Consider the following 18,926-nt stretch of genomic DNA (forward strand, 5'->3'; position numbering starts at 1 on the left):
GGAAGCATACACCGCCCAAAGTGCTAACGGTTTAATATGTGGCAATTTTTTTCTCCATATAAATCAAAATGAGGATGTCAGGATTAATGTTTACAATAGTGCACAGCTTTTCGAAGCGGGGTTGGAAGCATGACGCTGCAAAAATCTGATAAAGCATGTCCCCTAATGAACTGGAAGCATACACCGCCCAAAGTGCAAATGGTTTAATATGTGGTGATTTAAAAAAAAATATAAATCAAAATGAGGAAGTCAGATTAATGTTTACAATAGCGCACAGCTTTTCGAAGCGCGGTTGGAAAAATCTGATAAAGCATGTCCCCTAAAGTCACACGCGCAATGAACTGGAAGCATACACCGCCCAAAGTGCTAACGGTTTAATATGTGGCAATCTTTTTTTCCATATAAATCAAAATGAGGATGTCAGGATTAATGTTTACAATAGCGCACAGCTTTTCGAAGCGGGGTTGGAAGCATGACGCTGCAAAAATCTAATAAAGCATGTCCCCTAATGAACTGGAAGCATACACTGCCCAAAGTGCAAATGGTTTAATATGTGGCGATTAAAAAAAAAAAAAAAAAATCAAAATGAGGAAGTCAGGATTAATGTTTACAATAGCGCACAGCTTTTCGAAGCGCGGTTGGAAAAATCTGATAAAGCATGTCCCCTAAAGTCACACGCGCAATGAACTGGAAGCATACACCGCCCAAAGTGCTAACGGTTTAATATGTGGCAATCTTTTTTTCCATATAAATCAAAATGAGGATGTCAGGATTAATGTTTACAATAGCGCACAGCTTTTCGAAGCGGGGTTGGAAGCATGACGCTGCAAAAATCTAATAAAGCATGTCCCCTAATGAACTGGAAGCATACACTGCCCAAAGTGCAAATGGTTTAATATGTGGCGATTAAAAAAAAAAATAAAAAATCAAAATGAGGAAGTCAGGATTAATGTTTACAATAGCGCACAGCTTTTCGAAGCGCGGTTGGAAAAATCTGACAAAGCATGTTCCCTAAAGTCACACGCGCTATGAACTGGAAGCATACACCGCCCAAAGTGCTAACGGTTTAATATGTGGCAATTTTTTTTTTCAAATAAATCAAAATGAGGATGTCAGGATTAAAGTTTACAATAGCGCACAGCTTTTCAAAGCGGGGTTAGAAGCATGACGCTGCAAAAATCTGATAAAGCATGTCCCCTAATGAACTGGAAGCATACACCGCCCAAAGTGCAAATGGTTTAATATGTGGTGATTTATTTTTAAATATAAATCAAAATGAGGAAGTCAGGATTAATGTTTATAATAGCGCACAGCTTTTCGAAGCGCGGTTGGAAAAATCTGACAAAGCATGTTCCCTAAAGTCACACGCGCAATGAAATGGAAGCATTCACCGCCCAAAAGTGCTAATGGTTTAATATGTGGCGATTTTTTTTTTCAATATAAATTTAAAATTAGGAAGTCAGGATTCATGTTTACAATAGCGCACAGCTTTTCGAAGCGCGGTTGGAAAAATCTGATAAAGCATGTTCCCTAAAGTCACACGCGCAATGAACTGGAAGCATACACCGCCCAAAGTGCTAACGGTTTAATATGTGGCAATTTTTTTCTTCATATAAATCAAAATGAGGATGTCAGGATTAAAGTTTACAATATCGCACAGCTTTCGAAGCGCGGTTGGAAGCATGACGCTGCAAAAATCTGATAAAGCATGTCCCCTAATGAACTGGAAGCATACACCGCCCAAAGTGCTAACGGTTTAATATGTGGCGATTTTTTTTTTTTTTTATATAAATCAAAATGAGGATGTCCGGATTAATATTTACAATAGCGCACAGCTTTTCGAAGCGGGGTTGGAAGCATGACGCTGCAAAAATCTGATAAAACATGTCCCCAAGAGTCACCCGCGCAATGAACTGGAAGCATACACCGCCCAAAGTGCAAATGGTTTAATATCTCAACAGCTAATTCCATATGGTATACAGTACAGCATATGTACACAACATGTACACGGCAACACATACCACAGACATTACGCAATCACCAGGAGTGGATATCTACTCTATAATGTAAACGCCGATTTCCAGTTGACACCTGAGCACTTGAAGTCATCGCCATTAAATACACCATCTTTTCCCCTTATTTACATGTTGACTGTGTACTATAGGTGTGACATATAGTCTGAGGTACTTTCAGTAGGGAGGATGTTGCAACTCTAGACGATGATCATGGATGTTATCGCACACGTCAAGAAGCTTACTGTTACTCTATAATAAAACTGATTTTTGGTGGTAACGTTTACCGCAGTGGTTCCCAAACTACGGCCCACGTAATTATTTTTTAAAATCTGTCCTGACATCACGTGGACAAAGATAAGACCTTCTGGAGGAAAGTTCTGTGGTCAGATGAAACAAAAATGGAGCTGTTTGGCCACAATACCCAGCAATATGTTTAGAGGAGAAAAGGTGAGGCCTTTAATCCCAGGAACACCATTCCTACCGTCAAGCATAGTGGTGGTAGTATTATACTCTGTAGGGATGTCCGATAATATCGGACTGCCGATATTATCAGCCGATAAATGCTTTGAAATGTAAAATCGGAAATTATCGGTATCGGTTTCAAAAATTAAAATGTATGACTTTTTAAAACGCCGCTGCGTACACGGACGTAGGGAGAAGTACAGAGCGCCAATAAATCTTAAACCTTAACCTTTGCGTGCCGGCCCAATCACATAATATCTATGGCTTTTCACACACACCAGTTGAGTGCCACGCATACTTGGTCAACAGCCATACAGGTCACACTGAGGGTGGCCATACAAACAACTTTAACACTGTTACAAATATGCGCCACACTGTGAACCCACACCAAACAAGAATGACAAACACATTTCGGGAGAACATCCGCACCGTAACACAACATAAACACAACAGAACAAATACCCAGAATCCCTTGCAGCACTAACTCTTCCGGGACGCTACAATATACACCCCCCCGCTACACCCTACGACCCAACCCCGCCCACCTCAACTTCCTCATGCTCTCTCAAGGAGAGCATGTGCCAAATTCCAAGCTGCTGTTTTGAGGCATGTTAAAAAAAAATAATACACTTTGTGACTTCAATAATAAATATGGCAGTGCCATGTTGGCACTTTTTTCCATAACTTGAGTTGATTTATTTTGGAAAACCTTGTTACATTGTTTAATGCATCGCAACAAAATTAGGCATAATAATGTGTTAATTCCACGACTGTATATATCAGTATCGGTTGATATCGGAATATCGGCAAAAAAGCCATTATCGGACATCTCTAGTCTTGGGTGTTCCAACAGGACAATGACCCCAAACACACGTCAAAAGTGGTAAAGGAATGGCTAAATCAGGCTACAGTTAAGGTTTTAGAATGGCCTTTCCAAAGTCCTGACGTGTGGACAATGCTGAAGAAACAAGTCCATGTCAGAAAACCAACACATTTAGCTGAACTGCACCAATTTTAATGGTTAAAAATTCAAGCAGAAGCTTGTGGATGGCTACCAAAAGCACCTTATTGCAGTGAAACTTGCCAAGGGACATGTAAGCAAATATTAACATTGCTGTATGTATACTTTTGACCCAGCTCGACCCATAATAAATTCATAAAAGAACCAAAACTTCATGAATGTTTTTTGTGACCAACAAGTATGTGCTCCAATCACTCTATCACAAAAAAAATAAGAGTTGTAGAAAGTATTGGAAACTCAAGACAGCCATGACATTATGTTCTTTACAACTTTTGACCACCACTGTATATCTGCGGCTAATATATGGAAACATGTTTTTTTCTTCTACAAATTGGTAGTTTTGGAAAATACGGTACATATTTACCACAAATACTCAATCTTTGCTCATCTAACTGTGACAGGGAAGGACAATTAACTGCTCTTCCACTAGATGGCAGAAGATACATACTGTAATGAAGCAGTGTATCCACCTTCTGTTGCCACTTAACATAGTCATGGCGTGAGAATTGTCTAACCTTGGCTCCAAAAAGGTTGAGGAACACTGTTCTAGAGCATGCTTTTCATTGAAGACTAAAGGGAAAAAAGCTTTAAGAATTTGGTCATGATTGCGGCACTTCTGAACGGTAAAGCCGATATTCGACAATATGAACGAAAAAGACATCAATTACTGTTCCCGCACCATGAATTAGTCTGTCCTGTGGCCTAATAACAGACCTCGGGATGGGACATCTGCAAGGCGATTATGCACCAAACTAAAAGCCTCAGTCATTTGATATGCACAAGCTTCATTAGCCCCGGCTGTGGAATGTCAGCCAGCAATAATTCAGTAGAGTGGAGGTTTCATATAAAAATGGCCATGGGCGGGGATGAAAGATAAGGTCTGGTACATTAAGGGTTTCTTCGAGCCGACGCTTGTTGTTTAACGCCCCCTACCCAACACGGGCCATTAGGTTAAGTGCATGCACAACATAGCCCAGGTGGTCTTTCAGTAAACATCCTGCTTTTTATAGGGCTCTCTCTTTAATATCAATGCTGAATCCTCTCCAAATCAATATTGTCACCGTATTAAGGCCGAGGTATTATTGTAGTGGACAGACCTGGTCAAAAGTTTACATACACTAGTAAAGAACATACTGTCATGGCTGTCTTGAGTTTCCAATCAACTCTTATTTTTTTCTGATAGAGTGATTGGAGCACATACTTGTTGGTCACAAAAAGAACATTCATGAAGTTTGCTGCTTTTATGAATTTATTATGGCATACTTGCCAACCCTCCCGAATTTTCTGGGAGACTCCCGAAATTCAGCGCCTCTCCCGAAAACAAATATTCTCCCGAAAATCTCCCGATTTTCAGCCGGAGCTGGAAGCCACGCCCCCTCCAGCTCCATGCGGACCTGAGTGAGGACAGCCTTTTTTCATGACGGGAGGACAACAGGGTGACAAGAACTAAATCATCCAGACTAGGGATGAATTGTATTATTATGTTTATCTTACCGAAAAATAAATATATTTATTAATTTAAAAAATAAATAAATGTTTACTATATTTTGCTAAAAACATCAAAATTAATTGTATTTTTATTTATATTTTTTCTGACTCCTTATTACATCCAGCCATAGAATTATACATTAAAATAAACATCTTTGAAATAATTAATTTTAAATTATCATAATAATTCATTTAAAATGACCATACAGGTAAAAGCCTGTAAATTAGAATATTTTGAAAAACTTGATTTATTTCAGTAATTGCATTCAAAAGGTGTAACTTGTACATTATATTTATTCATTGCACACAGACTGATGCATTCAAATGTTTATTTCATTTAATTTGGATGATTTGAAGTGGCAACAAATGAAAATCCAAAATTCCGTGTGTCACAAAATTAGAATATTACTTAAGGCTAATACAAAAAAGGGATTTTTAGAAATGTTGGCCAACTGAAAAGTATGAAAATGAAAAATATGAGCATGTACAATACTCAATACTTGGTTGGAGCTCCTTTTGCCTCAATTACTGCGTTAATGCGGCGTGGCATGGAGTCGATGAGTTTCTGGCACTGCTCAGGTGTTATGAGAGCCCAGGTTGCTCTGATAGTGGCCTTCAACTCTTCTGCGTTTTTGGGTCTGGCATTCTGCATCTTCCTTTTCACAATACCCCACAGATTTTCTATGGGGCTAAGGTCAGGGGAGTTGGCGGGCCAATTTAGAACAGAAATACCATGGTCCGTAAACCAGGCACGGGTAGATTTTGCGCTGTGTGCAGGCGCCAAGTCCTGTTGGAACTTGAAATCTCCATCTCCATAGAGCAGGTCAGCAGCAGGAAGCATGAAGTGCTCTAAAACTTGCTGGTAGACGGCTGCGTTGACCCTGGATCTCAGGAAACAGAGTGGACCGACACCAGCAGATGACATGGCACCCCAAACCATCACCCAACCATGCAAATTTTGCATTTCCTTTAGAAATCGAGGTCCCAGAGTCTGGAGGAAGACAGGAGAGGCACAGGATCCACGTTGCCTGAAGTCTAGTGTAAAGTTTCCACCATCAGTGATGGTTTGGGGTGCCAGAAACTCATCGACTCCATGCCACGCCGCATTAACGTAGTAATTGAGGCAAAAGGAGCTCCAACCAAGTATTGAGTATTGTACATGCTCATATTTTTCATTTTCATACTTTTCAGTTGGCCAACATTTCTAAAAATCCCTTTTTTGTATTAGCCTTAAGTAATATTCTAATTTTGTGACACACGGAATTTTGGATTTTCATTTGTTGCCACTTCAAATCATCAAAATTAAATGAAATAAACATTTGAATGCATCAGTCTGTGTGCAATGAATAAATATAATGTACAAGTTACACCTTTTGAATGCAATTACTGAAATAAATCAAGTTTTTCCAAAATATTCTAATTTACTGGCTTTTACCTGTATATGTCATGTCTGTGTGATCATGTTTTGTTTTAGTCATGTTCGGTTTTGTTTTTGGACTTTTTGTGCACTTTTGTTTTGTTTTGTCACCATAGCAACCCATTAGTTTTCACCTGTCACGTCACGCACCTGTTTCACGTTTTGAGTCACGCACCTGTTTTCGTTAATCATGTCGGTAGTATTTAAGTTCATTGTTTTCAGTTCGTCGTTCTGGCGAAATCCCGGATTCATACCCCTGTCACACTTTTACCTCTGCGCACTTCATAGTCCATGCCAAGTAAGTTTTTTTGTTTATTAATGCCACAGTTAGTGTTTTTGTTTAATTGTTCACAGTTTTTTGCCCACGTGCAAGTCTTTTTGTTTCGTTAGTCAAGTTTGTACATCCGCCTTGAGCGCGCCTTTTGTTCCTTTGAGTGTTATAAATAAATATGTATTCACCTTCACGCCATGACCAGTCCAGCTTTACTTGCATCTCGGGAAAACAAACACACCATAGTCCTCGTCTTGACATATATATATATATATATATATATGAAATACTTGACTTGGTGAATTCTAGCTGTCAATATACTCCTCCCCTCTTAACCACGCCCCGCCCCACCCCCGACCACGCCCCCACCCCCCACCTCCCGAAATCGGAGGTCTCAAGGTTGGCAAGTATGTATTATGGGTCTACTGAAAATGTGACTTGGTCAAAAGTATACATACAGCAATGTTAATATTTGCTTACATGTCCCTTGGCAAGTTTCACTGCAATAAGGCGCTTTTGGTAGCCATCCACAAGCTTCTGCTTGAATTTTTGACCACTCCTCTTGACAAAATTGGTGCAGTTCGGCTAAATTTGTTGGGTTTTCTGACATGGACTAGTTTCTTCAGCATTGTCCACATATTTTTCTTCTTCTAAAATTTAGTGGGTGTGGCTTATAGTGCGGAAAATACAGTACAAATATCTATGTCATATATTATGTCAGGTCGCTCAAGAGAGTAACATGTAAACTGGTACTACCTGTTCCATGGTCGAGTCGTCGGTGATTAAACTGGGTGGGCTAGACACCCAGCAGAACAAAAACAATATCTGACAAAGGGCGGAGGAGCACAAGAGTGCCAACGGCCATCTAGCAAGTTCCAGTACACCAAACTTTAAAGGGGAACATTATCACAATTTCAGAAGGGTTAAAACCATTAAAAATCAGTTCCCAGTGGCTTATTTTATTTTTCGAAGTTTTTTTCAAAATTTTACCCATCACGCAATATCCCTAAAAAAAGCTTCAAAGTGCCTGATTTTAACCATCGTTATAAATACCCGTCCATTTTCCTGTGACGTCACACAGTGATGCCAACACAAACAAACATGGCGGAAAGAACAGCAAGCTATAGCGACATTAGCTCGGATTCAGACTCGGATTTCAGTGGCTTTAGCGATTCAACAGATTACAAATGTATTGAAACGGATGGTTGTAGTGTGGAGGCAGGTAGCGAAAACGAAATTGAAGAAGAAACTGAAGCTATTGAGCCATATCGGTTTGAACCGTATGCAAGCGAAACCGACGAAAACGACACGACAGCCAGCGATACGGGAGAAAGCGAGGACCAATTCGGCGATCGCCTTCTAACCAACGATTAAATGATAAATAAATGGGTTGTACTTGTATAGCGCTTTTCTACCTTCAAGGTACTCAAAACGCTTTGACACTACTTCCACATTTACCCATTCACACACACATTCACACACTGATGGAGGGAGCTGCCATGCAAGGCGCTAACCAGCACCCATCAGGAGCAAGGGTGAAGTGTCTTGCTCAGGACACAACGGACATGACGAGGTTGGTACTAGGTGGGGATTGAACAATTGGTATGTGTTTGTTTGGCATTAAAGGAAACTAACAACTATGAACTAGGTTTACAGCATATGAAATACATTTGGCAACAACATGCACTTTGAGAGTGTAGACAGCCCAATTTTCATCAATTAATATATTCTGTAGACATACCCTCATCCGCTCTCTTTTCCTGAAAGCTGATCTGTCCAGTCCAGTTGGAAATGCATCTGCTTTGAGTGTCGCAGGATATCCACACATTCTTGCCATCTCTGTCGTAGCATAGCTTTCGTCGGTAAAGTGTGCGGAACAAACGTCCAATTTCTTGCCACTTTCGCATCTTTGGGCCACTGGTGCAACTTGAATCCGTCCCTGTTCGTGTTGTTACACCCTCCGACAACACACCAACGAGGCATGATGTCTCCAAGGTACGGAAAACAGTCGAAAAAAACGGAAAATAACAGAGCTGATTTGACTCGGTGTTTGAGAAAATGGCGGATTGCTTCCCGTTGTGACGTCATCGCTCCGAGAGCGAATAATAGAAAGGCGTTTAATTCGCCAAAATTCACCCATTTAGAGTTCGGAAATCAGTTAAAAAAATATATGGTCTTTTTTCTGCAACATCAAGGTATATATTGACGCTTACATAGGTCTGGTGATAATGTTCCCCTTTAATTTACATACACTTAAATTGTTTCCAAACTGTGTGTGCAACATGGCAGTAAAACGGCGGATCAAACAAAACAGAAGTCATGAAACAATACAAAAAGAATGTCATTGTAAGTTAATAGCGTTTTCACCGCTGGACTCTAGAAAGAGGTTCCGCAGCCTCCGTAGCAGAACCTCCAGGTTCTGTAACAGCTTCTTCCCTCAGGCCATAAGACTCTTGAACGCATCATAATAATCCCCTCAATTTCCCCCCAAAAACGGATTAAGTAGCTGGAGTATAAAGACAATATAACATACATCCTTAAACGTGGATGCATATGCAAAAGTACAATCTATTTATCTGTACAGTAATCTATTTATTTATATCTGCACCTTATTGCTCTTTTATCCTGCACTACAACCAGCTAATGCAACAAAATTGCGTTCTTACCTTTCTGTAAAGTTCACATTTGAATGACAATAAAAGGAAGTCTAAGTTAGGATATTTCATAAGTGTGAATTGTTTTAGTTGTATTGTAAAAGGTTGCATGGCGTGATGAATGAAGAATCTATCAATATTTTATCAAAAGATGAAACGGCACTTCTACTTCCGGTTCAAACCTTTCACGGCAGGAAACTACTTGTAGGCATCGACCCAGCCGCACTTGCCGTGTGCAAACTCGTCCAAAAGATGGCGCCATAGCACCAACAATAACAAACCATTTAAGTGTCTTTGTTTGCGTTTAAATTAAATGGGTTATACTTGTATAGCGCTTTTCTACCTTCGTGACATTATTTCCACATTCACACACACTGATGGCGGGAGCTGCCATGCAAGGCACTAACTGGAGCAAGGGTGACGTGGCATGCTCAAGGACAAGACGAACGTGACTAGGTTGGTAGAAGCTGGGGATCAAACCAGGAACCGTGCCACGCCATCCCCGTTTAATGAAAAACTATTTGCTTCATGGCCTACACCGAAGAAAAATCCCATAAATTAGCCGCACCGTTTTATAAGCCGCAAGGTTCAAAGCGTAGGGAAAAATCAGCAGCTTATAGTCCGGAATTTACGGCAGGCAGGTCGAGTTGTATTTTTGCCTCATTCCTGTGAGAATCCTGCGTGTGATTGATGCATTAGGGGGTGGGACTATCCAGGACTAGCTGCAGTGTACCCAAACAACCACCAGGTAGCACTAATGCAACAAAATTTCGTTCTTATCTGTACTGTAAAGTTTGCATTTGAATGACAAAAAAGGGAAGTCTAAGTCCAAGTTAGGATATTAGCTAATGCTAAAGACGCTAGCGTGATTACAACACGATAGCATGTGCAAATATGCATGAAAACACTCCCGCAGACATCACACATGGGACCGTTTAATAATTGTGAATAGTCTTAGTTGTATTGTAAAAGGTTGCATGGAGTGATGAATTAATATTTTATCGAAAGATGAAAACGGCACTTATACTTCCGGTTCAAACCTTTCACAGCAGGTAACACTTGTAGGCATCGACCCGTGTGCAAACTCGTCCAAAAGATGGCGCCATAGCATGCATTTAAATGAAATGGTAAATGGGTTATACTTGTATAGCGCTTTTCTACCTTCTATTTACTGTTTTAATAGTTTTTTCCCTTTAAAATCGTTTTTAATCATATTTATTTTGTTGTTGTTTTTATATTGGTTCTATATTTATTTTTTGTTTTTATTCAGTCGTTGGTGGAGCTAAGGATAATATTTGATTATTGTTTTTAATATTATTTTTAATTTTGTTGTGCAGCACTTTGGAAACATTTTTGTTGTTTAAATGTGCTATGTAAATAAAGTGGATTGGATTGGATGACACTATTTCCACATTCACCCATTCACACACACACATTCACACACTGATGGCGGGAGCTGCCATGCAAGGAGCAAGGGTGACGGACCAGGGGATCGAACCAGGAACCCTCAGGTTGCTGGCGTGGCCACTCTCCCAACGGCGCCACGCCGTCCCCTGTTTAATGAAAACTGTTTGCTTTATAGCCTACGGCGAATACAAATCCCGAAATTAGCCGCACCGTTTCATAAGCCCCAGAGTTCAAAGCGTGGGGAAAAATTAGCGACTTATAGTCCGGAATTTACGGCAGCTGTATTTTTGCCTCATTCCTGTTAGGGAGTGGGGCCGTCCAGGACTAGCTTCAGTGTACCCAAACAACCACCAGGTGGCATCGGTGAGCAGTTAACAATGCATCCTCCGTTTTAGACTTATAAAGTGAAGGATGAGGCAAAAATACACCATTACCTTTTTAAGTAAACATCCTGCTCTTTAGTGGGTTTTGCCTTTAAAATCAATACGTCACACGCCATATTTAGAAGGAGTTTGAACACCTGAACTTGTACTCACATCGACTCCCATCCTGGTTGCACGTCACATCGGTCGGGTGGAGTCACAACAAACTAAAAAGGTCGTGTTGCCTTCAGATGACCCCCCCCCCCCCCCCGACACGATGGCGCCGCTTATGTACAGCATGTCACGTTCGTCGCGGATTTCCGCCACGCCCGCAAGGAGTCAGATGGCGGAGAAGTGCTCCTGGCAGGCGGAAGCTCGCCGCGCGGTGGGGCTGCACTTGGTCAACATGGAGATTTGGGTGCTGAAGTTGTTGCCGCCGATGGAGGGCAGGTGGTACTTGGTGTCGGCGCCCAGGAAGCGCTGCAACATCCATCGGCGCCACTTACGCTTGATTTCCGCCTGTACCTGCAGGGGGGGGGGGGGGGGGGGGGCGTAGCAGTGAGGTGACGTATGTACAGTCGTGGTCAAAAGTGTACATACACATGTAAAGAACATAATGTCATGGCTTTCTTGAGTTTCCAATCATTTCTACAACTCTTATTTTTTTGTGATAGAGTGATTGGAGCACATACTTGTTGGTCACAAAAAACATTCATGAAGTTTGCTTCTTTTATGAATTTATTACGGGTCTACTGAAAATGTGAGCAAATCTGCTGGGTCAAAAGTATACATACAGCTTAATATTTGTTAATATTTGCAAGTTTCACTGCAATAAGGCGCTTTTGGTAGCCATCCACAAGCTTCTGCTTGAATTTTTGACAACTCCTCTTGACAAAATTGGTGACCGTTGGTTTTCTGACTTGTTTCTTCAGCATTGTCCACACGTTTAAGTCAGGACTTTGGGAAGGCCATTCTAAAACCTTCATTCTAGCCTGATTTAGCCATTCCATTACCACTTTTGACGTGTGTTTGGGGTCATTGTCCTGTTGGAACACCCAACTGCGCCCAAGACCCAACCTCCGGGCTGATGATTTTAGCTTGTCCTGAAGAATTTGGAGGTAATCCTCCTTTTTCATTGTCCCATTTACTCTCTGTAAAGCACTAGTTCCATTGGCAGCAAAACAGACCCAGAGCATAATACTACCACCACCATGCTTGACGGTAGACATGGTGTTCCTGGGATTAAAGGCCTCACCTTTTCTCCTCCAAACATATTGCTGGGTATTGTGGCCAAACAGCTACATTTTTGTTTCATCTGACATCACATGGACAAACATAAGACATTATGGAGGAAAGTTCTGTGGTCAGTGTGTGCCAAGTAGTGTTGGGCTAGTTACTGAAAACCAGTAACTACAACAGGGACTAACGTTTATTGATAATTGGCCCTCTTTCTGGGGCAAATCAGGCTTGCTGATGAGAGACGGCCTTCACCCTAACCAGGAAGGCGCAATCATCCTGTCTAAAAACATAGACTACTGTTTAAGTCACATTTGACTAACTACACTAGAGCAAGCCCGGTCACAGGCAATTACAGAGCCTGCTAGTTCGGGTGAGGAGTCAGTTAAGCTAGAACTAGCCAGCACCAGGCTGGATAATTCCTGTACGCATAGTAATTTTCTTAGAATAACACACAACGTGTTTTCTGTTGTGAATGTGTCAGGGGTAGATATGCATTCTACTGAGGTGGCAAATCATGATGCGCTCAGTCGATCGCAGCATCAAGCAAACAATCTGAAAATTCCCGTCGTATCAATTCCTAGATATGGTCGAAACTATTTAAAGTGCACTACGTATAATAAACGCAACATTATTAATATTGCTACTACGGATAATTTAAACAAAAACTCGTCAAAACAGCCCAATACTTATAATATGGGCTTTTTAAACATAAGATCATTGTCTCCCAAAACGTTATTAGTTAATGAGGTCATTAGAGACAACAATCTTAACGTCATTGGTCTTAGCGAAACCTGGCTCAAACCAGACGATTTTTTTGCGCTAAATGAGGCATCTCCTCCTAACTATACGAATGCGCATATTGCCCGTCCCCTTAAAAGGGGTGGGGGGGTCGCACTAATATACAATGAAAACTTTAACCTTACCCCTAACCTAAATAATAAATACAAATCGTTTGAGGTGCTTACTATGAGGTCTGTCGCACCGCTGCCTCTCGATATGGCTGTTATCTACCGCCCCCCCAGGGCCCTACTCGGACTTTATCAATGAATTCTCAGAGTTCGTTGCTGATCTAGTGACGCACGCAGACAATATAATCATAATGGGGGACTTTAATATCCATATGAATACCCCATCGGACCCTCAGTGCGTGGCGCTCCAGACTATAATTGATAGCTGTGGTCTTACACAAATAATAAATGAACCTACGCATCGCAACGGTAATACGATAGATCTAGTGCTGGTCAGGGGTGTCACCACCTCCAAAGTTATGGTACTCCCGTATACTAAAGTAATGTCCGATCATTACCTTATAAAATTCGAAGTTCTGACTCATTGTCAACAAACTAATAATAATAATAACTGCTATAGCAGCCGCAACATTAATGCTGCCACAACGATGACTCTTGCTGACCTACTGCCTTCGGTAATGGCACCATTCCCAAATTATGTCGGCTCTATTGATAACCTAACTAACAACTTTGACAATGCCCTGCGCAAAACCATTGATAGTATAGCACCGCTAAAACAAAAAAGGGCCCCTAAAAGGCGCACCCCATGGTTTACAGAAGAAACCAGAGCTCATAAATTATCATGTAGAAAGTTGGAACGCAAATGGCGCGCGACCAAGCTTGAGGTTTTCCATCAAGCATGGAGTGATAGTTTAATATCGTATAAACGCATGCTTACCTTAGCTAAAGCTAAATATTACTCAAATCTCATCCGCCTCAACAAAAACGACCCTAAATTTTTGTTTAGTACAGTAGCATCGCTAACCCAACAAGGGACTCCTCCCAATAGCTCCACCCACTCGGCAGATGACTTTATGAATTTCTTTAATAAGAAAATTGAACTCATTAGAAAGGAGATTAAAGACAACGCATCCCAGCTACAACTGGGTTCTATTAACACAGATACAACTGTATCTACGACGGATACTGCAATACAAAATAGTCTCTCTCTTTTTGATGAAATAACATTAGAGGAACTATTACGGCAGCTAAATGAACACTTAGTGTCTAACAATCTCTGTGAACCTTTTCAATCCGGTTTCAGGGCAAATCACTCTACGGAGACAGCCCTCGCAAAAATGATTAATGATCTACTGCTAACGATGGATTCTGATGCGTCATCTATGTTGCTGCTTCTTGATCTTAGCGCTGCTTTCGATACCGTCGATCATAATATTTTATTAGAGCGTATCAAAACACGTATTGGTATGTCAGACTTAGCTTTGTCGTGGTTTAACTCTTATCTTACTGACAGGATGCAATGCGTCTCCCATAATAATGTGACCTCGGACTATGTTAAGGTAACGTGCGGAGTTCCTCAGGGTTCGGTTCTTGGCCCTGCACTCTTTAGTATTTACATGCTGCCGCTAGGCGACATCATACGCAAATACGGTGTTAGCTTTCATTGTTATGCTGATGACACCCAACTCTACATGCCCCTAAAGCTGACCAACACGCCGGATTGTAGTCAGCTGGAGGCGTGTCTTAATGAAATTAAACAATGGATGTCCGCTAACTTCTTGCAACTCAACGCCAAGAAAACGGAAATGCTGATTATCGGTCCTGCTAAACACCGACATTTATTTAATAATACCACCTTAACATTTGACAACCAAACAATTACACAAGGCGAATCAGTAAAGAATCTGGGTATTATTTTCGACCCAACTCTCTCCTTTGAGTCACACATCAAGAGTGTCACTAAAATGGCCTTCTTTCATCTCCGTAATATCGCTAAAATTCGTTCTATTTTATCCACTAGCGACGCTGAGATCACTATTCATGCGTTCGTTACGTCTCGTCTCGACTACTGTAACGTATTATTTTCGGGTCTCCCTATGTCTAGCATTAAAAGACTACAATTGGTACAAAATGCGGCAAGAACAAGAAAGTTTGATCATATTACGCCTATACTGGCTCACCTGCACTGGCTTCCTGTGCACTCAAGATGTGACTTTAAGGTTTTACTACTTACGTATAAAATACTACACGGTCTAGCTCCGTCCTATCTTGTCGATTGCATTGTACCATATGTCCCGGCAAGAAATCTGCGTTCAAAGAACTCCGGCTAATTAGTGATTCCCAGAGCCCAAAAAAAGTCTGCGGGCTATAGAGCGTTTTCTATTCGGGCTCCAGTACTATGGAATGCCCTCCCGGTAACAATTAGAGATGCTACCTCAGTAGAAGCATTTAAGTCCCATCTTAAAACTCATTTGTATACTCTAGCCTTTAAATAGCCCCCCTGTTAGACCAGTTGATCTGCCGTTTCTTTTCTTTTCTCCTCTGCTCCCCTATTCCTTGTGGGGGGGGGGGCACAGGTCCGGTGGCCATGGATGAAGTGCTGGCTGTCCGGAGTCGGGACCCGGGGTGGACCGCTCGCCTGTGCATCGACTGGGAACATCTCTGCGCTGCTGACCCGTCTCCGCTCGGGATGGTGTCCTGCTGGCCCCACTATGGACTGGACTCTTACTATTATGTTGGATCCACTATGGACTGGACTCTCACAATATTATGTCAGACCCACTCGACATCCATTGCTTTCGGTCTCCCCTAGAGGGGGGGGGGGGGGGGGGGGGGGGGGTTACCCACATATGCGGTCCTCTCCAAGGTTTCTCATAGTCATTCACATCGACGTCCCACTGGGGTGAGTTTTTCCTTGCCCTTATGTGGGCTTTGTACCGAGGATGTCGTTGTGGCTTGTGCAGCCCTTTGAGACACTTGTGATTTAGGGCTATATAAATAAACATTGATTGATTGATGATTGAACTAGTTACAGTTACTATATTTCAAAAGTAACTCAGTTACTAACTCAGTTACTAACACCAAAAAGTAATGCGTTACTGTGAAAAGTAACTATTTACTAGTTACATATATATATATATATATATATATATATATATATATATATATATATATATATATATATATATATATATATATATACATATATATATATTTTATTTTTTATTTTATTTTTTAAGGCCCCCTTTAATGCCCTTTTAGCCTTCACTTCAGTACTGTTATTGCACTGGAGAATAACACAATCTGTTGATCAACTTGAAAAGCATTTGCATCACTGAACTCTGCTAAGCAATGTGGTCTACATACAACACACAAAGACAAAGATATGTTTCAAAGGGCTAATTTGTTTCAGGCCAGAACAAATTGACAAAACTATTTTAAATAGTTGCAACATAACATACATAAGTAACAAACAGCATAATAACAACATAGCTGTAAACCAAGGAAGGCACACACTACATACACAAAGCCAAACCAGGCATTTTTTTCTCTCAAGGAATTCTGAAATAAAATCATGTCTGAAGCCCAGAACACTCTACACATTTCCCCAGTTTTAGTTTAGAGATAAGGATCCCTCTTTATGTTTGTGAACTTTATAGTCTATACATTTAGAGTGATGTGATAATCAAACACTCTAGAAGTCTAGAATGAAAGAGCAACAGTATATGAGAATTGACAGAGTGTGTGTACCTTTAGTGCTCAGTGCCTCGTTAAAATCCAGCCGCTGTTGCTTAGGAGGTGAGGTGTGTCTCTCTTTACTAGCTTCGTCAAAGCATGTTGCTTTTGTAGCTGTTTCAGCAGATTTGAATTGCTAGGATAGGATCTTTGATCTAAGACAACTTACATTTAACTAAAAAGTTATTTTCTTTGTGGTCGACAAAAGAAAAGTAGTGAGAATATCTCCATGTTAAGAAACTCTGCTTCGGGCTTCGCCATGTCTTGTTAGTAAACACAAACACGCCCCCTCCCACACACACACACATACACACACACAGCACGCCTCTTCCTTGTCGCCTCTTCCGCAGCGCGCCAATAAAAAACACTCAGATCTTCTCAGTAAAAAATAACGTAAAATAACACAGTAACGCATCATGTAGTAACGGTAACTGAGTTACTGAATATAAAAAATAACGCGCTAGATTACTATTTACTGCCAAAAGTAACGGCGTTACTTTGTAACCCGTTAGTCCCAACACTGGTGCCAAGGGACATGTAAGCAAATATTAACATTGCTGTTTGTATACTTTTGACCAAGTCACATTTTCAGTAGACCCATAATAAATTCATAAAAGAAGCGAACTTCATGAATAATTTTTTGTGACCAACAAGTATGTGCTCCAATCACTTTACACAAAAAAATAAGAGTTGTAGAAATGATTGTAAACTCAAGACAGCCATGACATTATGTTCTTTACAAGTGTATGTACACTTATGACCATGACTGTATGTATGCAACAGGGTGCTGAGCGAGAGCTCTGGTCTCACCTCTCCGTTGAGGAAGCAGTACAAGACGGCAACAACAAAGCCCTGCAGGAGTGAGAGGATGAAGCACAACGTGAGCGGTTGCCAGAAGTCCAACTGGAGACATTTTTGTGTATGAATAATGATTTTAGGATTACGACCAATTTGAAGTTCACTCTCAGGGAAAATTTCCCAGGAGATAACATTCTTTGCTAAAGCAGCTATAAATCAGGAGTAGTTTCCATCTATAGCGTGCCATCATTTCCCCGGGCTCTTAGCATCCATCTAGCAGTGAGGACATCTTGTTTTTTTCATCTCACAAAAGTATGGCTTCTGTATCTCTGCTCTCTTTAGCGGGGATTCTCAACTGGTTCTGCTGTCAGACCCACCTTAATGACAAGTGGCGAGGACATTTTCCAACTCAGAATTTGTTTGAATTTGAGGTACTGCAGAATATATAATGTGTCACTTTATTTCTAAGCACATAGGACAGGAGTGTCCAAACTTTTTGACTTGGGGGACATATTGGGATATATATACATATATACATACATACATACAAATATACATATGTATTTACATATACAAATATAAACATATATATATATATATATATATATATATATATATATATATATATATACATATATATATATATATATATATATATATATTTACATATACAAATATAAACATATATATATATATATATATATATATGTATTTACGTATACATATATAAACATATATATATACATATGTATTTACATATACATATATAAACATATATATTTATATATATATATATATACATATGTATTTACATATACATATATAAACATATTACATACATACATATATATATATATATATATATATATACATATGTATTTACATATACATATATAAACATATTACATACATACATACATATATATATATATATATATATATATATATATTTATATATATATATATATACACATACATACATACATACATACATATATATATTTATATATATATATAGTCGAGGTTTCTGTGGTTTATCTGTTATAAAGTGCTCAATACCGGGGTAGAGCGGAATATACGTTAGGTCAGGAAAAAACACAGAGGCTATTTCATCCCCACAAGCCTGTTTCGCAGGTTTCCCTGTTTTTATTTACAGTATATAAAATCAGGGATACCTGCGAAACAGGCTTGTAGGGATGAAATAGCCTCTGTGTATTTTCCTGACCTAATGTAAATACATATATATATATTATATACATACATACTGTATATACATATATATACACATACATACATATATACATACAT

At 40.1% G+C, this 18,926-nt stretch overlaps 1 protein-coding gene across 1 annotated transcript in view; it reads right to left on the reverse strand.

Annotated features, from left to right (window-relative positions):
- Positions 1-7,273: 7,273 nt before the first annotated feature.
- The window catches only part of LOC133581529 (vasoactive intestinal polypeptide receptor-like), a 133,308-nt gene continuing 121,655 nt past the window's right edge, over positions 7,274-18,926 (reverse strand). Inside the window, exons 12-13 of the mRNA XM_061935550.1 lie at positions 17,631-17,672; positions 7,274-11,622 (exon numbers count right to left, since the gene is read on the reverse strand). Coding sequence (XP_061791534.1) covers positions 11,437-11,622; positions 17,631-17,672 — 228 coding nt within the window. The 3' untranslated portion in view covers positions 7,274-11,436. The remainder of the gene's footprint in view (positions 11,623-17,630; positions 17,673-18,926) is intronic.

This window comes from Nerophis lumbriciformis, linkage group LG03 (assembly GCF_033978685.3).
Source record: "Nerophis lumbriciformis linkage group LG03, RoL_Nlum_v2.1, whole genome shotgun sequence".
Taxonomy (NCBI): Eukaryota; Metazoa; Chordata; class Actinopteri; order Syngnathiformes; family Syngnathidae; genus Nerophis; species Nerophis lumbriciformis.